The sequence below is a fragment of the Eulemur rufifrons genome, chromosome 12 (genome assembly GCF_041146395.1).
Source record: "Eulemur rufifrons isolate Redbay chromosome 12, OSU_ERuf_1, whole genome shotgun sequence".
NCBI lineage: Eukaryota > Metazoa > Chordata > Mammalia > Primates > Lemuridae > Eulemur > Eulemur rufifrons.
Window position 1 is genome coordinate 16,700,390 of NC_090994.1, and position 18,153 is coordinate 16,718,542.

Here is an 18,153-nt window from a genome sequence, read left to right on the forward strand (position 1 = left end):
TGCTGCCGCCTCCGAAGCAGCGGAGCTGGGCCCGGCCTACAGCCTGAACTGTCCACGGGGCCTGGGACAGAGCAGCCTGTCCATTTGCAGAACAGCAACCATCTACCTTTATTTCTAATGGAAATCTTTTTATGAAGGAAAATGCACTTTTGTTCTTTAAACCATAGCCAGAGAATGGCCGACAGCACAGCACCAGGGCTTGCTCTAGCTCTGTTTCCAAGTGTGCTTCCCCCAACACTCAAGACAGGATGGGGACAGTGTCCCAGTTTGTCTGAGAAACAGTTTCCAAGAGGTCCTTGGACCTCCCCCACCCCGGCTCCCCCAGAACACCCATTCATCTCCCAGGATGTCCCACAAAACCCACACTGGGAACGGATGAGCTATCCCTACGCGAAGCTCTAAGGACAACAACCCGAGTGACGGCAGATCCTGCTGCTCTTCCAGGCACCGCACTGCAGCCCTGCTGGAGGCACGATGCTGGGCCCCGCTTGTTAACAGTCAATGAAAACCCAAAAGCTTCACCACAAATGAATCATCTGAAAGTAACAACCGAGGTTAGAGAAAAGAGGGGACACTGAGTCTCACCTTCTAAGCCTCAGAAAAATGCCACCAGCTCATAAGAACTGGGGAACTGAGAAATCCCAATGCCCTAATCCCACACAACCGCTGACATCCAGAACGTGACTTTATACGAGCAGCTCACAAAAAACAACCAGGGCTGGACGTCCACAGCGCCTGTGAACACCAGGACAGTGGTAATGGGGTGTCCAGAGTGGCCTCTCCACTAAACACGGCTCAACAGGTCCCAAGTGCTCCTGCCCCCTGGGTCCCACCATCACCTGGCCACGCTTATAGGCTACGACAGCAGCAGCCAAATGTTCATTTTTTACACTCGGTCGAGGCTCAGCTACATTTCTCTAGGCTGTCCCTAAAAGCCTCACACGAGTGTGATGAATTATTGATCCCAAGAGCAGCAGACTGTCCAAACTTCTTAACTCACCCAACCATGCCCGTTCCCTCCTGCTTCTAAGTGGCCAGCAGACCCAGCGGAAACAGGCAGGGGTGAGAACGCAACTTCAACTCGGAATTTCGGGTGGATGTATCTTCAGACACCCAGAAGACCAAGAGGCTCTTCTTTCTCTTCACAGGCCTACCTCAGAGATGCTGCAGACACGGTTCCAGGCTACAGCAAGAAAGTGATCATCGCAATAAAGCAAGACACAGTCTTTTTGGTTTCTCAGTGCATATAAAAGTGACGTTTATGCTGTACCGCAGTCTATCACATGATCCTCGAACACAACTAGGCGTCCGTCACGATTTTCCACCAGGACTATGTGTCCTCCCCACACGCCACCAGATGGCGCAATCCCAGCACCGCAACGTGCAGTGCATGGAGAACTGCTCTTACAGGAGAAAAGGGGATGAAGGCTTAACTAACAAAAGAAAATGCAAGCAAATGACATAAAGCTACAGAATTTGCAAGTGTGGCAATTTAGCTATCACTTCACTTCACTAGATCTCCATTTTCTCGTTTCTGAAATGATTGTTAGGCAAGATACCCGGAATCAATTATCAAGCCAGTCCAGACGTCACCAGCGACACCCAGCGGCAGTGCAGCAGCTCATCTGGGAGCCTGGGACGGGGGCCTTGACATCTGCCTCCTTGCAAAACCAGAGGAGGTTTTGAGATGTCCAGACTGTCTTTCCAGACCTAGCCCATAAAATAGATGCAGTGTACAGACCACAAAAGTTGGCGTCTGCTTAGAGAGAAGCTACCTGTGGATTTTTTACAGTAATCCAGTTTTATGCCATCAGACCTTGGACTCCTCCTGACTGGCAAAACACTGCTAATGCACAGAAGGACGGGCTAAATTTCCTGTGTCCTGATTTACCATGGGGAACCTCAGTTTTACATCCTCTCATGCCACCTTTTAGGGCTTAAAGGTAAAAAAAAAAAAAAAAGGGGGGGTGGGTAAAGGAAACAGACGACGCTGTAAATGGAATGAAAAGTAAGTAGAAAAGGTAAAAAGAACTAAAAATGCAAAAAGGCTCCCTGTCATCTGCACAAAGTACTTACTGCTTTGGGTCACCATCATGCCTTTTCGAGACTACCAAACCTTGTGTTTATAACCCACTACGATTTCACTCTGTGACATGAAGACTGTAACAGTCACCCCAGACCACAGCAGACCACATGGAAAATGCAGGTAAGGAAAAGGCAGACCTTGCCATGGAAGGCAGGAATGACCACGCCGATTTCCCGTAGGTCACCATAACCTTAGAGACACTCACACATTTGATAATGGCTCTCACAAGTGAGACCAGTCACGGGTTGACACAGGGCGGCTCCAGCAGAACAACTGCAGGGTCAAGGCCACATGAGGGCTGGGAAGTGGTAAAGCTGACCTTGAGGTTGGCAAGAAGATGAAGGAGGAACAAGACTGCCCATCCTCGTTCAACACACTGCCAGGCCTCCTTGGAACGCATAAATCCAAGAGGCTAAACACTGACTTGTCCTGTTAAAATAAAACAATTACAGTTACCGCATATTCATTGCTTAACCTGCTAACGAGAGACACACCTTGTGTTCCAACCGCGAGGTCCACGAGCTCACCAGCACCGTGCAGAGACCCTCTCTTCACAGCATCCCGGACACGTGCGCCGTGCAAGTCAGAGACTGGAGCTGCTTTCAGCCATTTCCAAGGATGCAAAGAAACAAACGGGATTCACTAACATCTTAAAAATCCTTCTACGATGATTTTATTATAAATACGTTCCTTTGGAATAAACAAATATTGCATTCAAGACTATCTGCAAACTTGCTCTAAAGTAATAAAAGAGGAAAAATGGAACCAGGTACCCTTTAGAAGTAGAAATAAATAGCAAAGACACCTGCATGCCATGCGAAGCGCCTTTCTCCCAAGAAGTAACAGAAGGTTAACAGAGAACGTCACATTTCTCATTAGCCCATTCAATCAAAATAAGCTTTGAGTTTGGTAATTTGCACTTGTTTTGTAAACTGAGCTGCTCCTCTCCTCGGTCCTCAGAAGCAGAATGGGAAGACAGTCAGTCTTCAGAGCCCAGGCATCACGAAGAAGGATCTTGATTGTGTACTCGTCACTCTTTGTTCGGGGGCAAGCTGCTCCCTATTTGCCGGGAGTAACGTCAGAGTAATCCTTCAGCACTCCGGCCAAGTGCTCATTATGAGTCTTAAACCGTCGCTTTTTCTGCGAAGCAGGCTTTTTCCTTCTCTGAATAGGGGCCTGGAGGAAAAGGTAAGAACGGTTAGAAACACGACAGCTACTCTGAGGGTCGCACGGTCTGGACTTACTGAGCACGCCCAGAAGCCAGCGGCAAAGGACGCAGGGTCTGGACCAGGCCTGTTCCCAGCTGTGCGGCCCAGCGTCACACACCCATCCCACAGCACACACCCCACCTGACCCCAGGCTTTCTGTCACTGGGAAAGGAACCTCCATCAGGAAGAAATGGGCTGGCATGAAAACTTAGCAGAACCCTTCTAGGCACTAAGTGAATAAAACAAAAGAGAGGCAGTGAAGCTTTGTTTTCTGCCCGTTACCAGGTTTAAAAATATATCCACCATTACCAATAAAGAAAGATCAGAAGTAAATATGGCAAAATACTGAGAAATGGACGGGCTCACAAGGTTTGTAATATTCTCTATGCTTCGCGGTATACTCGAAATATGACTATCACAGGATAAAAAAATCAATAAAATAAACAATAATAGGAAGTCAGGAAGGGCTGCAATTACACTCGTTTGTGGACAGGTTGTTGGCAATAAATCTTCCCTTTTTGAGTCGTACAAATTCACTGAACACACACACACGAACACATGCACACCAGAAAGCCAGCAGGAAGATGAGCTACAACGTGTGCTGGTGCACGGGGAGAGGGGGGGAGAGGGAGAGGGAGAGGGAGAGCGGCCCAGAGCTGCAGTGCAGGTGCCGGGCCCAGCCCCACCCTGGCTTTGTTCTCGGACTGTGGGTGGCTGGTTGGCTGGTTGGCTGGTATCGGCAATTTACAAGTCTTCATTTGATTTCTAGTGCCTCCTCCCGGCAGAATTTAGGGGCAACAAAGACAAAAGTATCTGGTTCCTAAGGGACCTAAACATCAACAAGGACACGTCAACGTGCTCAGGGCTGTGTCAGAGCCAGGCGCCAGGCCCAAGGGGCAAGCGTGGAGTACAGTCAAGGTGTCACAGGCCAAGCGGCTGCAGGTGCAGGTCCTTTCAGAAACCAGAGTGTGCGCCGCGGATTCTCACTGGAAGCCGGGCAACCCACAGGCCACACAACAGCTCGGGATGGCGCGGGCTCGGGAGCAGGCGCTGCGAGGAAGGGGCCGAGGTGACAGGAAAGGCTCTCAGGCCCAGTCTGCCCACGTCGCCAGGTTAGGACGCAGAGAAAACTGTCAGGGGAACAACTACCTGCTCTTCAGGGAGCAGAACGGGAAGCAGGCTAACAGTTCCAGGGACAGAGGGTTAAACTGTTTTTCTAGAGATTACACACCACTTTCTTTGGTCCAGATTCTTGCATGGAAGAAATACCCTGTCGCTTCAGATACTCTTCAATTTTCTCCTCGTCCATCGAATCCACAGTGACACTCCTCCACAGTTTCTGAAATTCTGTACCAACAAGACAGCAGTTATTTTACGAGAGATTTTTACACAGTGCAGCATCTCAGTGATCAAAATCCAGGCTTCACTATGATCTCTGGATCGAAATGAGCACATCTGAGATTTCCCTATAAAAACAAAGTGAGGCCGGAACATCGGAGCGCAGGGTGGTAAGACCGAGGCCTCCCTGCCTTCCTGGGAAGAAGGGCAGTCGACACTCTCCTTTTATTCCTCCATCTTGGGCACATAATTCACTGCCCTTTTCTGGTCCAGGACCCCACCCTGCATTCAGCTGTCATGTTGCCTTGGTCTCCTCCGATCTCAGTGTGCCCAGTCTTTCTTTGTCTCTCATTGCCATGACACTTCTGACAGTACTGGTCAGTTATTTTATAGAACAGCCTTCGATGTGGGCTTACCTGATATTTGTTCAGAATTAGACTGAGGTTTTGCATTTCTGGCAAGAGTAACACAGAAATGAGGTTGCACCCTTCTCAACGTGTGTTATCAAAAGCACATGATGTTAATATATCTCATTACTGGAGCTGGTAAACTCTGATCATTGGTTAAGGTGATGTCTGGCAGGCTTCTCCGTCATAAAGTTATTAGTCTTTCCTTTGTAAAATTAAGAAGTATCTCATGGAGAGATATTTTGAGACTGTGCAAATACCCCATTTCTCACATTTTCTCTAACTACACATCCACTGGGTAGCACCTGCCTACAAAAACTGTTACTTGTAAGTGCCTACCAACAAATTATTTCCATCACTCCTCCCACATGTAGTAATTAGAATCCTACTGTAAGGAAGAGCTACTCTTTCTCCAATCTGTTTTTAATTAATTTAGTAGACACTTGTGGATACTTAATACATAGATAATCCATTACTAACACTACCATTATTTATTTTGTTGTTCAAATATCCCAGATTTGGTCAATGAGAGTTCCTTCAAGTTGATTCTTGTGTCTCCAACTTGCTCCCCCCCTCCCTTTTTTTTTTTTTTTGTATTTCCTTACTTTCTGGTACTAAAACATAGTCTAGTCTCATCTTCTATTTCCCTGAATTTGGAATCATCATTTCTGCAAGGATTCCTGACTTGTTTTATTGTAGAATGGTATTTAGGAACTAAGACACAAATATTCTGTGTTGTTTTTTCTTTTTTAACAGCCATCTCTTTTCTTTTTTGAAAATAGAAAATGATCAGGGGACTTCAAATTTAAAGGAAGACATTCATCTTAGCAGAAGGTTCACAAGTATCATGAAAGCCAGGCATGCTCTAAACAATTCAGAGTAAATAAAATCAGAACTGATTTAGAAATCTACTGTCTCTTAACAGAAAACAAGCTAGAATTCATGAACTCAGATTTGACACTTTCAATTCAAAAGACCCTTCCTTTTCCCACCTGAGCAAAGAATACAAACTGTGTAACCCGCCATCGAAGAGAAGACAATAAGCCAACTCATCAATGAGGTTCTGTTTAATTCCCAAATAGCTGATTCACATTTTATCTATGCCTAGCCCTTTCCTGTAAAATACAAAACTAGCAGAACAGGGTGGTATAGACCACCCTGAGGAGCCAGATGGCCTAGGTGGGAATTAAGTCGCTTCATTTCCTGTGTAAAATGGGGCAAGCTACTTAATTTCTCTGCCTCAGTTTCCTTATCTATAAAGTGGGGGATACAAATAACACCCTGCCTCATAGAGTGGTGGAGATTAAACAAGTTAAAATAAGTAAAGCACTGAGAATAATGCCTGCAAAGCAAAAAGCATTATAAACCTATTGTAGAAATCACTATCATCTAACATCTATCATCTCTTTTTTTCTGGGTGCCAATGTCTTTAATAAAGGTGACGTAAAACATTTAATAAAAGGATTGGCTACTGCATACAGGGTGATCTCCTTTATGTAAAATAGAAAAACACTAAAATTCTAAAAAATTCTTAAACAGCAAAAGCACACAGGTATTACATGCATCAGAAAGGTCTGGAAAAATATACACCAATACATATCCCCAAGGAATACAGTTTGCTTGGAAAATTTTCACTTTTTGCTCCATACACTTCTTGACAAAGTTTTAATATGCAGAGGCATTTATATATTACTAACGTAACATTTTAAATAAAAGACAACCTAAAATTAAGGAGGATCAATCATACTAATAATATACATATTGCTTTTTCTTACTCGTACATTAAGCTGTGATGTTCTAGCATTAGAATTAAGGTGCATCTTTGCCATTAAAAAAAAATTGCAGAATCTCAAACAGCAACACACCACGCCTTCCTTCCTTTTCGTTTACTTTTTGTTTGTTTTGTTTGTTTAAGATGGTGTCTCACTATGTTGCACAAGGCCAGAGTGCAGTGGCTATTCACAGATGCAATCAGAGCACACCGTGGCCTCAAACTCCTGGGCTCAAGACATTCTGCTGCCTCAGCCTCCCGAATAGCTACAGGCACATGCCATCGTACCGGCTCTCCTTTACTTGTTACTACTAACATGCCTCCTTTTACTCTCATAAGTGCTACTGCCCATTTATTTTGCACTTCCAGAAAATAGGACATTTCTCAATTTACCTCACCCCCTAAAGTAATACTCTTGAATTTTAGACACTACTAAAAAAATTTCTTCTGTGTGATAGAAAAATGGACCCCTTGCCTGAGATGTCCACACCTTAATCCCCAGAACCTCTGAAGACATGATTAAGAATCTTGAGTTGGGGAGATTATCTCAAGGTTTGGATTCTGGACTGGAAGAATGAATACTGTTAAACTGTCCATACTACCCAAAGTGATACCAAGATTCAATACAATCCCTATCAAAATTCCAATGTCATCTTTCACAGAAATAGAAAAAACTATCCTAAAATTCATATGGAACCACAAAAAACCTAAATAGTCAAGGCAATCTTGTGCAAAAAGAACAAAGCTGGAGGCATTGCACTACCAGACTTCAAACTATAGTACAGGCCAAGCGTGGTGGCTCACGCCTGTCATCCTAGCATGATGAGGTTACTTGGGTAAGCACCTAAGAGTGGGACACTGGGTCATTATAGTAACATACACTGCAAGGTAGATACGTATTTAACTTTCTAAAAAATGACATTGGACTTCACACCAGATGTAAAAATTAACTAAAAATGATCAAAGATCTAAATGCAAGCAGTAAAACTGTAACTCTCAGAAGAAAAAATATAAGTAAATCTTCATGACCTCAGATTAGGCAATGGTTTCCTAGACGTGACACAAAAAAAGCACAAGCAACTAAAGCAAAATAAACTGTTCTTTACCAAAATTAAAAACCTCGTAAGACACTATCAGGGAAGTGAAAAGACAACTCACAGAATGGAAGAAAATATTTCTAAAGTAGGTATCTTACAATGGACTTCTAGCCACAATAAAGAACTCTTAAAACTCTGTAATAAAAAGACAAACCAATTATTTAAATGGGCAACGAATCTGAATAAACATTTCACCAAAGAAAATATACAAATGGTCAATAAGCACATGAAAAAATGTTCAACATCATTAGTAAGTAAGGAAATGCAAATCAAAACCAAAATAACATTTCATATCCTCTAGAACTGCGGTACCCAATCCCCAGGCTGCATACAGACCGGTACTGGCCTGTGTCCCATTAGGAATGGGGCCCCACAGCAGGAGGTGAGCAGCGGGGGAACAAGTAAAGCTTCACCTGTATTGACAGCCGCTCCCCATCGCTTGCATCACTGCTTAAGCTCTGCCTCCCCCTCCCATGGAAAAACTGTCTTCCATGAAACTGGTCCCTGGTGGCAAAAAGGTTGGGGACCACTGCTCTAGCATGACTAAAAGCAAAGTGCTGGCAAGGGTGTGGGGAAATTGGAACCCTCCTAAATTGGTGGTGAGAATGTAAAATAATGCAGCTGTTTTGCAAAACAGTAATGGCAATTACTCAAAAAGTTAACCACAGAATTATCATAGGATGCAGCAATTCCACTCCTAGGTATATATGAAATGAAAACATGTCCACACAAAAACTTCTGCAGAAATATTCATAGCATCATTACTCATAATAACCAAAATGTGGAAGAAACCCAACCATCAACTGATGAATGGATAAATAAAATGGATAAATAAAATGTGGTATATCTATACAATATTCTTGCTCAATTTCATGCTCATTATTTCCCTCTAAGCATTGCTATAGCTGCATTCCTTGAATTTTGATACATTGTGCTTTCACTTTCATTTAATTCAACACATTTTTTTTTACTTCCCTGTGATTTCCTCCTCCAACCACGGATTATTTAAAATTGTTTTATTTCTAAATGGAGAGTTTTGAAATATAGTTCTGTTACTGATTTCTAGTCTAATTCCACTATGGCCCAAGCACATCCTCTGTATACAGTCATCCCTCAGTATCCATGGGGGACTGGTTCCAGGAACCCCGAGGATATCAAAATCTACAGATGCTCAAGTCCCTGATATAAACTGTGCAGTATTTGCATATAATCTATGCACATACTCCCATATACTTTATTTAAAAAATTTTTTTTTAAAATAGAGACAGAGTCTCACTATGTTGCCCAGGCTGGTCTCGAACTCCTGGGCTCAAGCAATTCTCCCACTTCAGCCTCCCAAAGTGCTGGGATTACAAGCATAAGCCATCATGCCCAGCCCCATCCTCCCATACACTTTAAGTCATCACTTGATTATCTGTAGTACCTAATACAATTTGAATGCTATGTAGATAGTTGTTATACTGTGTTGTTTAGGGAATAATGACAAGAAAGAAAGTCTGTACATGTTCAGTACAGATGCAACTTCTTTTCCAAATATTTTCAGTCCATGGTTAGCTGAAGCCACAGATGGAAAACCCACAGACACAGAGGGCTAACTATACTTTCAATTTTTTCCAATGCAATTAAAGCTTGTTTCATGGACTAGAATGCCATCTACCTTGGTGATATTCCAGGCATACTTGAAAATATATGTGTAGTATTTTTCTGTTGTCGGATAGTCTATTCTATAAATGTCAATTAGGTCAAATTGGTTGATAGTGTTGTTTAGGACTTCTGTATCTACACTTATCTTCCATCTACTTGTTCAATCAATTACTGAGATAGGAGTGTTATAGACTCCAATCTTAACTGTGGATTTATCTATTTCTCCTTTTAGTTTTATCCACTGCTAACTCACGTATTTTGAAGGTCTGTTGTTAGATACACATTTAGGACTGTTGTGTGTTCTCAAGGCTTCTTGGATCTTTAGTTTGATGTCCATTGTTAGTTTTAGAAAATTCCTGGTCATTATTATTTTTTCTGCCCCATTCTCTTTCTCTTCTCCTCAAAAACATCTGATTTTGTCCCACAACTCACAGATGCTCTATTTTTTTCCACACTTTTTTCTCTTTGTATTTCAGTTTGGATCATGTGTATTGGATCATTTGTATTCAAGTTCACAGATTTTTTTTCCTTGGCTACCCCAAGTTTACTGATAAGCTCATTGAAAGCATTCATTATCTCTGTTACTGTGCTTTTCATTTCTAAGATTTTCATTTTTTTCCTTATAGTATCTATCTCTCTGCTAAAATATCCTACCTGATCACACAATCTGTCTGCCTTTTCTCTTAGAGACCTTAATATATTAATCAGAATGATTTTAAATTCCGTATCTGGTAGTTCCAACATCTGTGTCCTAAGAATTTGGTTCTTCTGTATATGCCCTGTGTGTTTTCTTGCTTCTTTTTATGCCTAAAAAAATTTTTTGAAAGCAGGATATCCTCTGTGAGACAGCTGAGACTGAGGTAAATTGTTTTTATGCCTGGAAATGGGCACGCCTTTCCTTCTGTCAGACCTTCGGTGTGTGGAGATTGAGTCAATCTATTGTCAGGACACGAGCTGGGTTTGGAATCTGCTGCTGCTATGGTTACCCATAATGCACCACCAGCATCAAACCCCTCTGGTCACATGTTGTGTTTAGGGAAGAGGCTGGTTTGCCGGAGGATCTTTCTCAGTGTCTGTCGGACCTTTAGTTTTCCATCATCCTTTTATGCTGTACCTCAGCTGGTCACCTCCACGCTCCTACAACTCTCCCACAACTCCACTGCTACCTGCTGTAACACAGCTGCTAGCCTCATTGCAGAACGGGGAGTTCTCTGACATTCTGATTAAGCCTCACCCTTAGACCAGGATTGTGTTCCTTGGTGTCCAGTGTGTGACCTTCTCAGGGCTCCTGCCCTGCCGCCTCTGCTGAAGTTCTGGGTCCAGCACATACTGCTGTCCCTCCCCAGGGGCAGAAGGTTTTCTTTCAGTTCCCTTCCCGTAGTGGTTGAAGGCTCTTGTCTCACAGGAGCCTAAGTCTTAAGTCCCACAGGAAAGTAGTAGTGGGGAAGGATTAGACAGGTCTTCGAGTCTTTCCTGAAGGGGCTACTATTCCCCTCCTCCAGGCCTGTCCAATGAGGGACCCTTTCTCAGCACGCCCACCCTGGCCTCAATCTTTTCTGTAAGCGTCCAGCGAAGTCTGTGGAGAAGAGCCTGTGAGAGGACACAAATCCCCCGTGTCTGCAGCCCCCCAGGAGGTCTCTGTTCTCTTGCTGGCCCACACTAAGCCTTACTAGTTCATCAAGAATTTTAACTGAATTCTTCTGAGTGGTGCTCATTTTGTCTGTCCCAGTAAACAAGTGCTCCCCTCCCACCTTTCCCTGGGGGGTTCCTGTCTTTCCTTAGAGTTTGAGTTAGGGGGTTGTTCTGCAACCTCAGCTCTCTGCCGGATTCAAGAAAGCTATAAATTTATAGATTTCCGGGATTTGTTGTTGTTGTAAGGATGAGAACAACGCTTTCTCTAGCTTTCTCCACTCTAAGAGAACGCCAGAGGTTCCCAACTGCCTACTTCTTGGCCAAACTTTAAAGATTATGTAACGAATGTCACTAGCTCTGCTTGCTACAGGTATATATGAAAGAAAATAAGTTCAGGTCAAACTTCCAACTCAATAATAAAAATACCTCTCTAATTCCAATAAAGCATACAAAATTATTGCTTTAAAATGTATGCCATAACCAGAATTTTCCATGTCAAATTTATTATAGCTGTTGAATAAAGTATGTCATACAAAAGAACAGTTCTGGCATTGTGACTATGAATTTGTTAAATTCTAATTTTCTGACATGTGAAAAACATTTATTTAGATAAGTATTACATATTTGTATAACAATTCAACTGCGTATTTCCCTCTGTATAAAAAAAAACAAGGCAAAGAGGGAAAAAAGTACATATAATAAAAACACCTTTTACTCATTGGTTAATATCATTCAGTACACTTTCTACCAAACTTCTGTGTTACCAGTGTGGCAAAATTTCAGTTCTTTGAAAACTGAAACCACTTGGCCTTTCTACCTGACGTGCACAGAGGCCACTGCAAGCCTCTAATGATACAATCGCACAGCGCTGTTACCTACTGGGACACTGACAGCAGCAGTCGGAAAAGGTAATCTGTGTATTAATGTACAACCAAAAAGAATACACCACACTGTAAATTTTCATGGCACAATGGAATTGAAAGTGAATTTAAAAAATGAACTATTTGCGGCCAGGCATGGTGGCTCATGACTGTAATCCTGGCACTCTGGGAGGCCGAGGCGGGTGGATCGTTTGAATTCAGGAGTTCGAGACCAGCCTGAGCAAGAGCAAGACCCCCGTCTCTACTAAAAATAGAAATTAGCTGGACAACTAAAAATTAGCTAAAAAATTAACTAAAAAATATATAGAAAAAATTAGCCAGGCGTGGTGGCGCATGCCTGTAGTCCCAGCTACTTGGGAGGCTGAGGCAGGAGGATTGCTTGAGCCCAGGAGTTTGAGGTTGCTGTGAGCTAGGCTGATGCCACGGCACTCTAGCCCAGGCAACAGAGTGAGACTCTGTCTCTAAAAAAAAAAAAAAAAAAAAGAACTATTTCCTTTTGTTTAAAAAAGGTCACTTGAGCTATTTTCAGAGAAAAATCCTGAATAAAAACTCAGTTTCTTTTTTTCTTTTCAATAAAACGTTTCTATTTAATCCCTGCCTTTCCTTAGTTCAATGCAGTATTTAAGTATGACATCTACTATGCAAATTTATTACAGCTGCATAAATACTTAAAATGAACACAGGGCCAAATTTTAGAGGCAGGATCTCACAGGATCTCAAATTTAATTACTTTTTAACATACGTGGGGACGAAAAATGCTCAGCTGACAAAGGTACAAAGAGAAATAACCTGTTTTTCTTTAATTTTATAAAACAGTGTAAGAAAATACAAATTAAAAGCAAATGTAAAATCTTTATTTTCTTTGAGGTTGGCAAAGTCAATTAAAACCACCCAGTACTTGTTAGAGTATGAAAAAATGGATACTGTCTCAGATTGCTATGAAGGTGCAAACTGGTCCAAACTTTGCAATGGACACTTGGCAAGGTACTGAAAAATTTTTAAATATGTCTATCTTTTGATCCAGCAATTCATCTTCAAGAAAATGTAAGGACTGTGCACTATTTATAACAGCATATAGCAAAAACAAAAACAAAAACAAAAAAAATTAACTGAACTTTCTATCTGTGGAAAGCCAGAAAAATTGTTTTAAAGTACATCAACAAAATATAATACCATATGGCTATTAAAAAATAATGATCTACAATGGCATCAGAGCCCCAGGGCAAGGACTCAAAGTGGTAGCTACTAGGAGGAGTCCTGAATTCTAAGGATAAAGCTGAAATCATTTAAGGATAAAGGTGAAATCGTTTAAACTTCCAGTCAGAAAGAAAAAGTTACCAGCAGTCAGACTGTCGTCAGAATTCTCATCAGGAACACCAAAAAACTATTATGTAACTGCAAAAGATCAGGGCACATGCGGCCTCAGATAGCTAAATTTGCTCTATTTCTGTGCTGTCTAAACAAAAATAAAACTATAAAACCACTGAGTCAATGACCAGATAGGTAAGTAAACAAGTAACTAGATAGGCAGGATTAAAACAGCTAGTATTGCAGATACCACTTTATAGTGACAATTCTGTTCTTACTATGTGGCCTGATTCTGTCCCAAGCTCTAAGCACTTTTATTTATATTAACTCATTTAATCCTCATAAAGCTGAGGAGGTAAAGATACCATTATTTCCATTTTGCAGAGGGGGAATCTGACAGAGCGTGGTTAGGTACCTTGCCTGCGCTGGTAAGGAGCAGAGCTAAGATCACCCACAGTTTGACCAAAACTCTCCTCCTGACCACTCCATGCATACTGCCTGACTTACGGAAATTAATGTCTTTGCCAAATGAGATGCATGCCTAGGTCCAACTAGTCTGTGTGTATTTCTCTATTTGAGTAAAAAAATGACTACAAAATAAACTCTCTCCTTACTTGAGCTATATCTCATTTTAGCCCATGTGCTTGTCTACCAGACAGAACCACGGGGAATCTTCAGGATGCGTTTAAGCTTGCTTACTCAAGACCTCCTCTCTATGGCTAAGACTGCCACCTAGTGGGCTGGAACAAAAACTTCATCAATACGATCAAAATACTAATATAAAGCATTCTGAAGAGTACAGTATGCAAGAGATGAGAAGGAAAGACAAGGGAAATACACGTTCCTTATATCATTAGCAAAAACTTTTTTTAAATTAGTGATTTATGTGACACTGATACTGATATCTTACTCTTGATGTTCCTGTGACTGTTCCCTCCCAGGTCTCTACAACACTGTATGAACACCAACATTACAACATGCAAACTGCTGTACTATGTTTTCCCATGTCATTTTCCCCCCTCACCCTACAAGGTCAAGCATAAAAACCTTAATCTCCCTTCTGAGTGTGCTGAATGGCAGAACCCACGAAAAGTAGCCTGGAGACAATATATTTCAATTAATTTTTCTGTGTTTTATAAACACAAACTGTACCTTTAATCTAGTTCTCAACCAGGACAATGAGTAATGTCTGGGGACACTCTGGTTGTCGCATGTGGGGAGGCTGTGTTACTGGCATCCACAGAAGCCAGGGAGGCTGATAAACACCCTGCCATGCCCAGAACCACCGCCCACACCAAAAAAATTACTCAGCCCCAAATGTCAATACTGCCAGGTTAAAAACCCTGCTTACCCCCACCACCTTTCCTGGAGTATACAGATTACCAGATTATAATAATTAACTGAGCCTACAACCCAATTCTGGTTTACTTATACAAAGTACTTTTTGTACTGTTTTACTACACACTTGATTTTCTAGGAATATACAACATACATTATATATAGAATAATCTACCTTTGTAAATCACAGGTTGTATTTTTCAGAACTTTACCAAGAATTCTTTACCACTTGAGGAAAATACCAGTATGATATATAAGTTGTCAATGTATCACTCCTATATTAGTCCATGTGTAGCTACTCATGGTGACTCTACATAGAAAGGTAAATAGCTGTTTTGTTTATATTACATTCACATTCTAGTATAACTGTGCCTGAGCACTTATAAATATTCAGATAAATTTTAAAAATATAAATCAATTTCTTTTTATTTCTCCTTTATGCTACACTTAGGGCATTACATTGACTTTTTAAAGAAATTATGTGTTATCAATAGGTTATATTATTTATGAATTTAATTTCAAAAGGAAAGATGTTACAAAATATTTGTAATAAAAAAAGGTTCGCTGTATCTAATGAAACAATTAAGAACCACTTAGGAAAAAAAATCAGTCTTTTCTGCAGTCTTTGCCTTTGCTATTCCCTATGCTGAACCCTCCCCTGTAGTCACGCACACCGGCACTACTTGGCAAGGCCGGCTCCCTCATCTTTTTTCACAGAGGTCATCTCTGAGCTCCAACCTCCTCATTATTATAGCACAGTAAACAGCTCATTTATTTCCTTCCTAACATTTTATGCAATCTATAATATTTTTAAATTTTGTATATTGTCTGTTTCCCCCTTTAGAATGGAAACTCCACGAAGGCAGAGGCCTGTCTACCTTGTTCACTGCTGTATTCCCCACAGAGCACAATGACTGGGACACACAGATGGTCGACACATATTTGGTGAATAAATGGGCTCATGAATAAATAACAGATTGTAACAAAAATCCCAGAAAGTGTCAATATGGGAAAGAGACAATAGAGATTAAGAGAATAGAAATAAACAATTCCCAAACAAATGATGAGGAGAATACATCATACAATAAAGACAGTAAATATAAAATGACACTCAGAACCAATTCAGAAAGTTAAAGCCAGCCATATGCCATCTACAAAGGAAATACCCAAAGGAAAAGAATATGGGTAGAAAGTAAAAAGACAGCAAAAATATGCCAAATTTTTTAAAGGCATTTATGTTAATACGTGATAAAGCTGGACGTCAAGTAAAATAATATGAACACATTAACTGCCATGAGAGTTGTATTTAACTCTCTCTAGTTTTGACCCTGGGGCTGCATGAAGCATATATAAAATCTTACTTGATGATGTTCTTATTGTTACAATTAATATCAACAATTTAATTCTTAAACGTGAATTAAATGAATAGAAGTCAATAATTTTCATTTTTCTATTTATGTTTACCTTTAAATTACACTCGAAGTTTTTTTATCTTCCTAATAAAACCCCATGGCCCCAAGGAAAAGTTTCGGTGTCTTTCCGTGTGGCAGTCAATGTGTTAAACACAACCAAGAAGGATACTTTTGATTATGGATACAATCCTTAAATAAACTATGACTGCCAAGAACATTTATAAACTAAAAACTCTGCATGAAAATATATATATATATAGCAGTAACTACAGGAAGTACTGGGAAAAATAAACAAAAACATAAAAGCTGTGGGAGATTTTAATGTTTGCTCAGTCACTGCTCAGATCAAGTAGTTAAAAAATTAGTATGTAGAGAGGGTGATGTGACAGATTATATTTTCCATTAAAACAAAAACACAACAAACAACAAAGGTAAAATAAACCAGTAGTTAACAAAGAAATAACGGAGAAATCCCAAATACAAAAGGTTAGCAATAAAAAGGGAAAATAACAGAGAGAAAATTAAGTTCAAGAGCCATACCCTGGCCGGGCGCGGTGGCTCACGCCTGTAATCCTAGCACTCTGGGAGGCCGAGGTGGGCGGATCGTTTGAGCTCAGGAGTTCGAGACCAGCCTGAGCAAGAGCGAGACCCCATCTCTACTAAAAATAGAAAGAAATTATATGGACAGCTAAAAATATATATAGAAAAAAAAAAAAAAATTAGCCGGGCATGGTGGTGCATGCCTGTAGTCCCAGCTACTCGGGAGGCTGAGACAGGAGGATCGCTTGAGCTCAGGAGTTTGAGGTTGCTGTGAGCTAGGCTGATGCCACGGCACTCACTCTAGCCTGGGCAACAGAGTGAGACTCTGTCTCAAAAAAAAAAAAAAAAAAAAAAAAAAGAGCCATACCCTGCGAAACTGTATGCTATTAAATTTGAAATTTTAAAATGCATGATTTTGTGGGAAAACACAAATTATCGAAACTTACTGAAGTTACTCCCATTCATGGGAGCATGCTTTTAAATCTTCAAGGAATCTACTATTCTCATAGGAAAGGAGGGGAAGGGAAGAAAAACTGTACTTTCGTTTTCACGAATCCAGCATAATACCCATCACCAAAACCTGACGAAGCACACACAAAAGAAGACTGACCGTACTGAAGCAAAAGTCCTAAATATAAAGAATCCAGAAATACATAAAAGTCAAAGAAAGGTTATTCTAGGAGTGTAAGGATGGTTCAATATTAACAAACCTAGTAATATATTTCACCATATACTAAGTCAGCCAGCAACAACAAATATCTTAAAAGATGCAGAAATATTTTATCACTTTACCTCCCCAATATCATCCTGATTTATACGGCTACTTCATTAACATAAAACACACACACATATCAAATCTGTAAGATGTATGAGGGTATTTGCTACAGCATCGTTAAACATTTAAAAACCCATTCATAAGGTACACACAACGGAATACTAAAAAGCCATGCACCATTATAGAATATCTGTAATGCAGAGAAAGTAAACTAAAAGAATAAACATCAAACTATTTACAGAATCTGTTCCTGAATATGTGACATTTTACTAACAAGCATATGTGATTACAGTATTTTTAAAATCTAAGAAAAAACAGTGAAATTTCTCATTTTGCCCCTACAAGCCAAATACGGAAATGGGAAAGAATAGGCCAACAAACGTATATAAAACGGCAAATTAAAATAGACTATTAAAGAACAGAAGTATACGTAAAAGACACACAAACAGGAAAAAGTTAGGCAAAGTTAAAAGGATGCTATCCACAGAAAGTGCACACAAGGGACAGAAAATGACAACAGCTCAGTGTGAGGATTACAAGCACACCTGGGCCTACCAAAACTAAACGCCAAGTGCACTCCTAAAATATCCCCAAGGAAATACTATCAAGAAATCCTCGAGTTTCATGCTACATTCTATGGAGCTACTGCAATCTCTTTCAACTGACCAACTGCCTCAACTTAAACATCTGCTTACAGAACAGATACGCTACACCAT

The 18,153-nt window shown here is 40.8% G+C and overlaps 1 protein-coding gene across 1 annotated transcript in view; it reads right to left on the reverse strand.

Annotated features, from left to right (window-relative positions):
• Positions 1-2,544: 2,544 nt before the first annotated feature.
• GTF2E2 (general transcription factor IIE subunit 2) overlaps positions 2,545-18,153 on the reverse strand; it is a 61,667-nt gene continuing 46,058 nt past the window's right edge. The window contains exons 7-8 of the mRNA XM_069485231.1: positions 4,526-4,641; positions 2,545-3,262 (exon numbers count right to left, since the gene is read on the reverse strand). Coding sequence (XP_069341332.1) covers positions 3,146-3,262; positions 4,526-4,641 — 233 coding nt within the window. The 3' untranslated portion in view covers positions 2,545-3,145. The remainder of the gene's footprint in view (positions 3,263-4,525; positions 4,642-18,153) is intronic.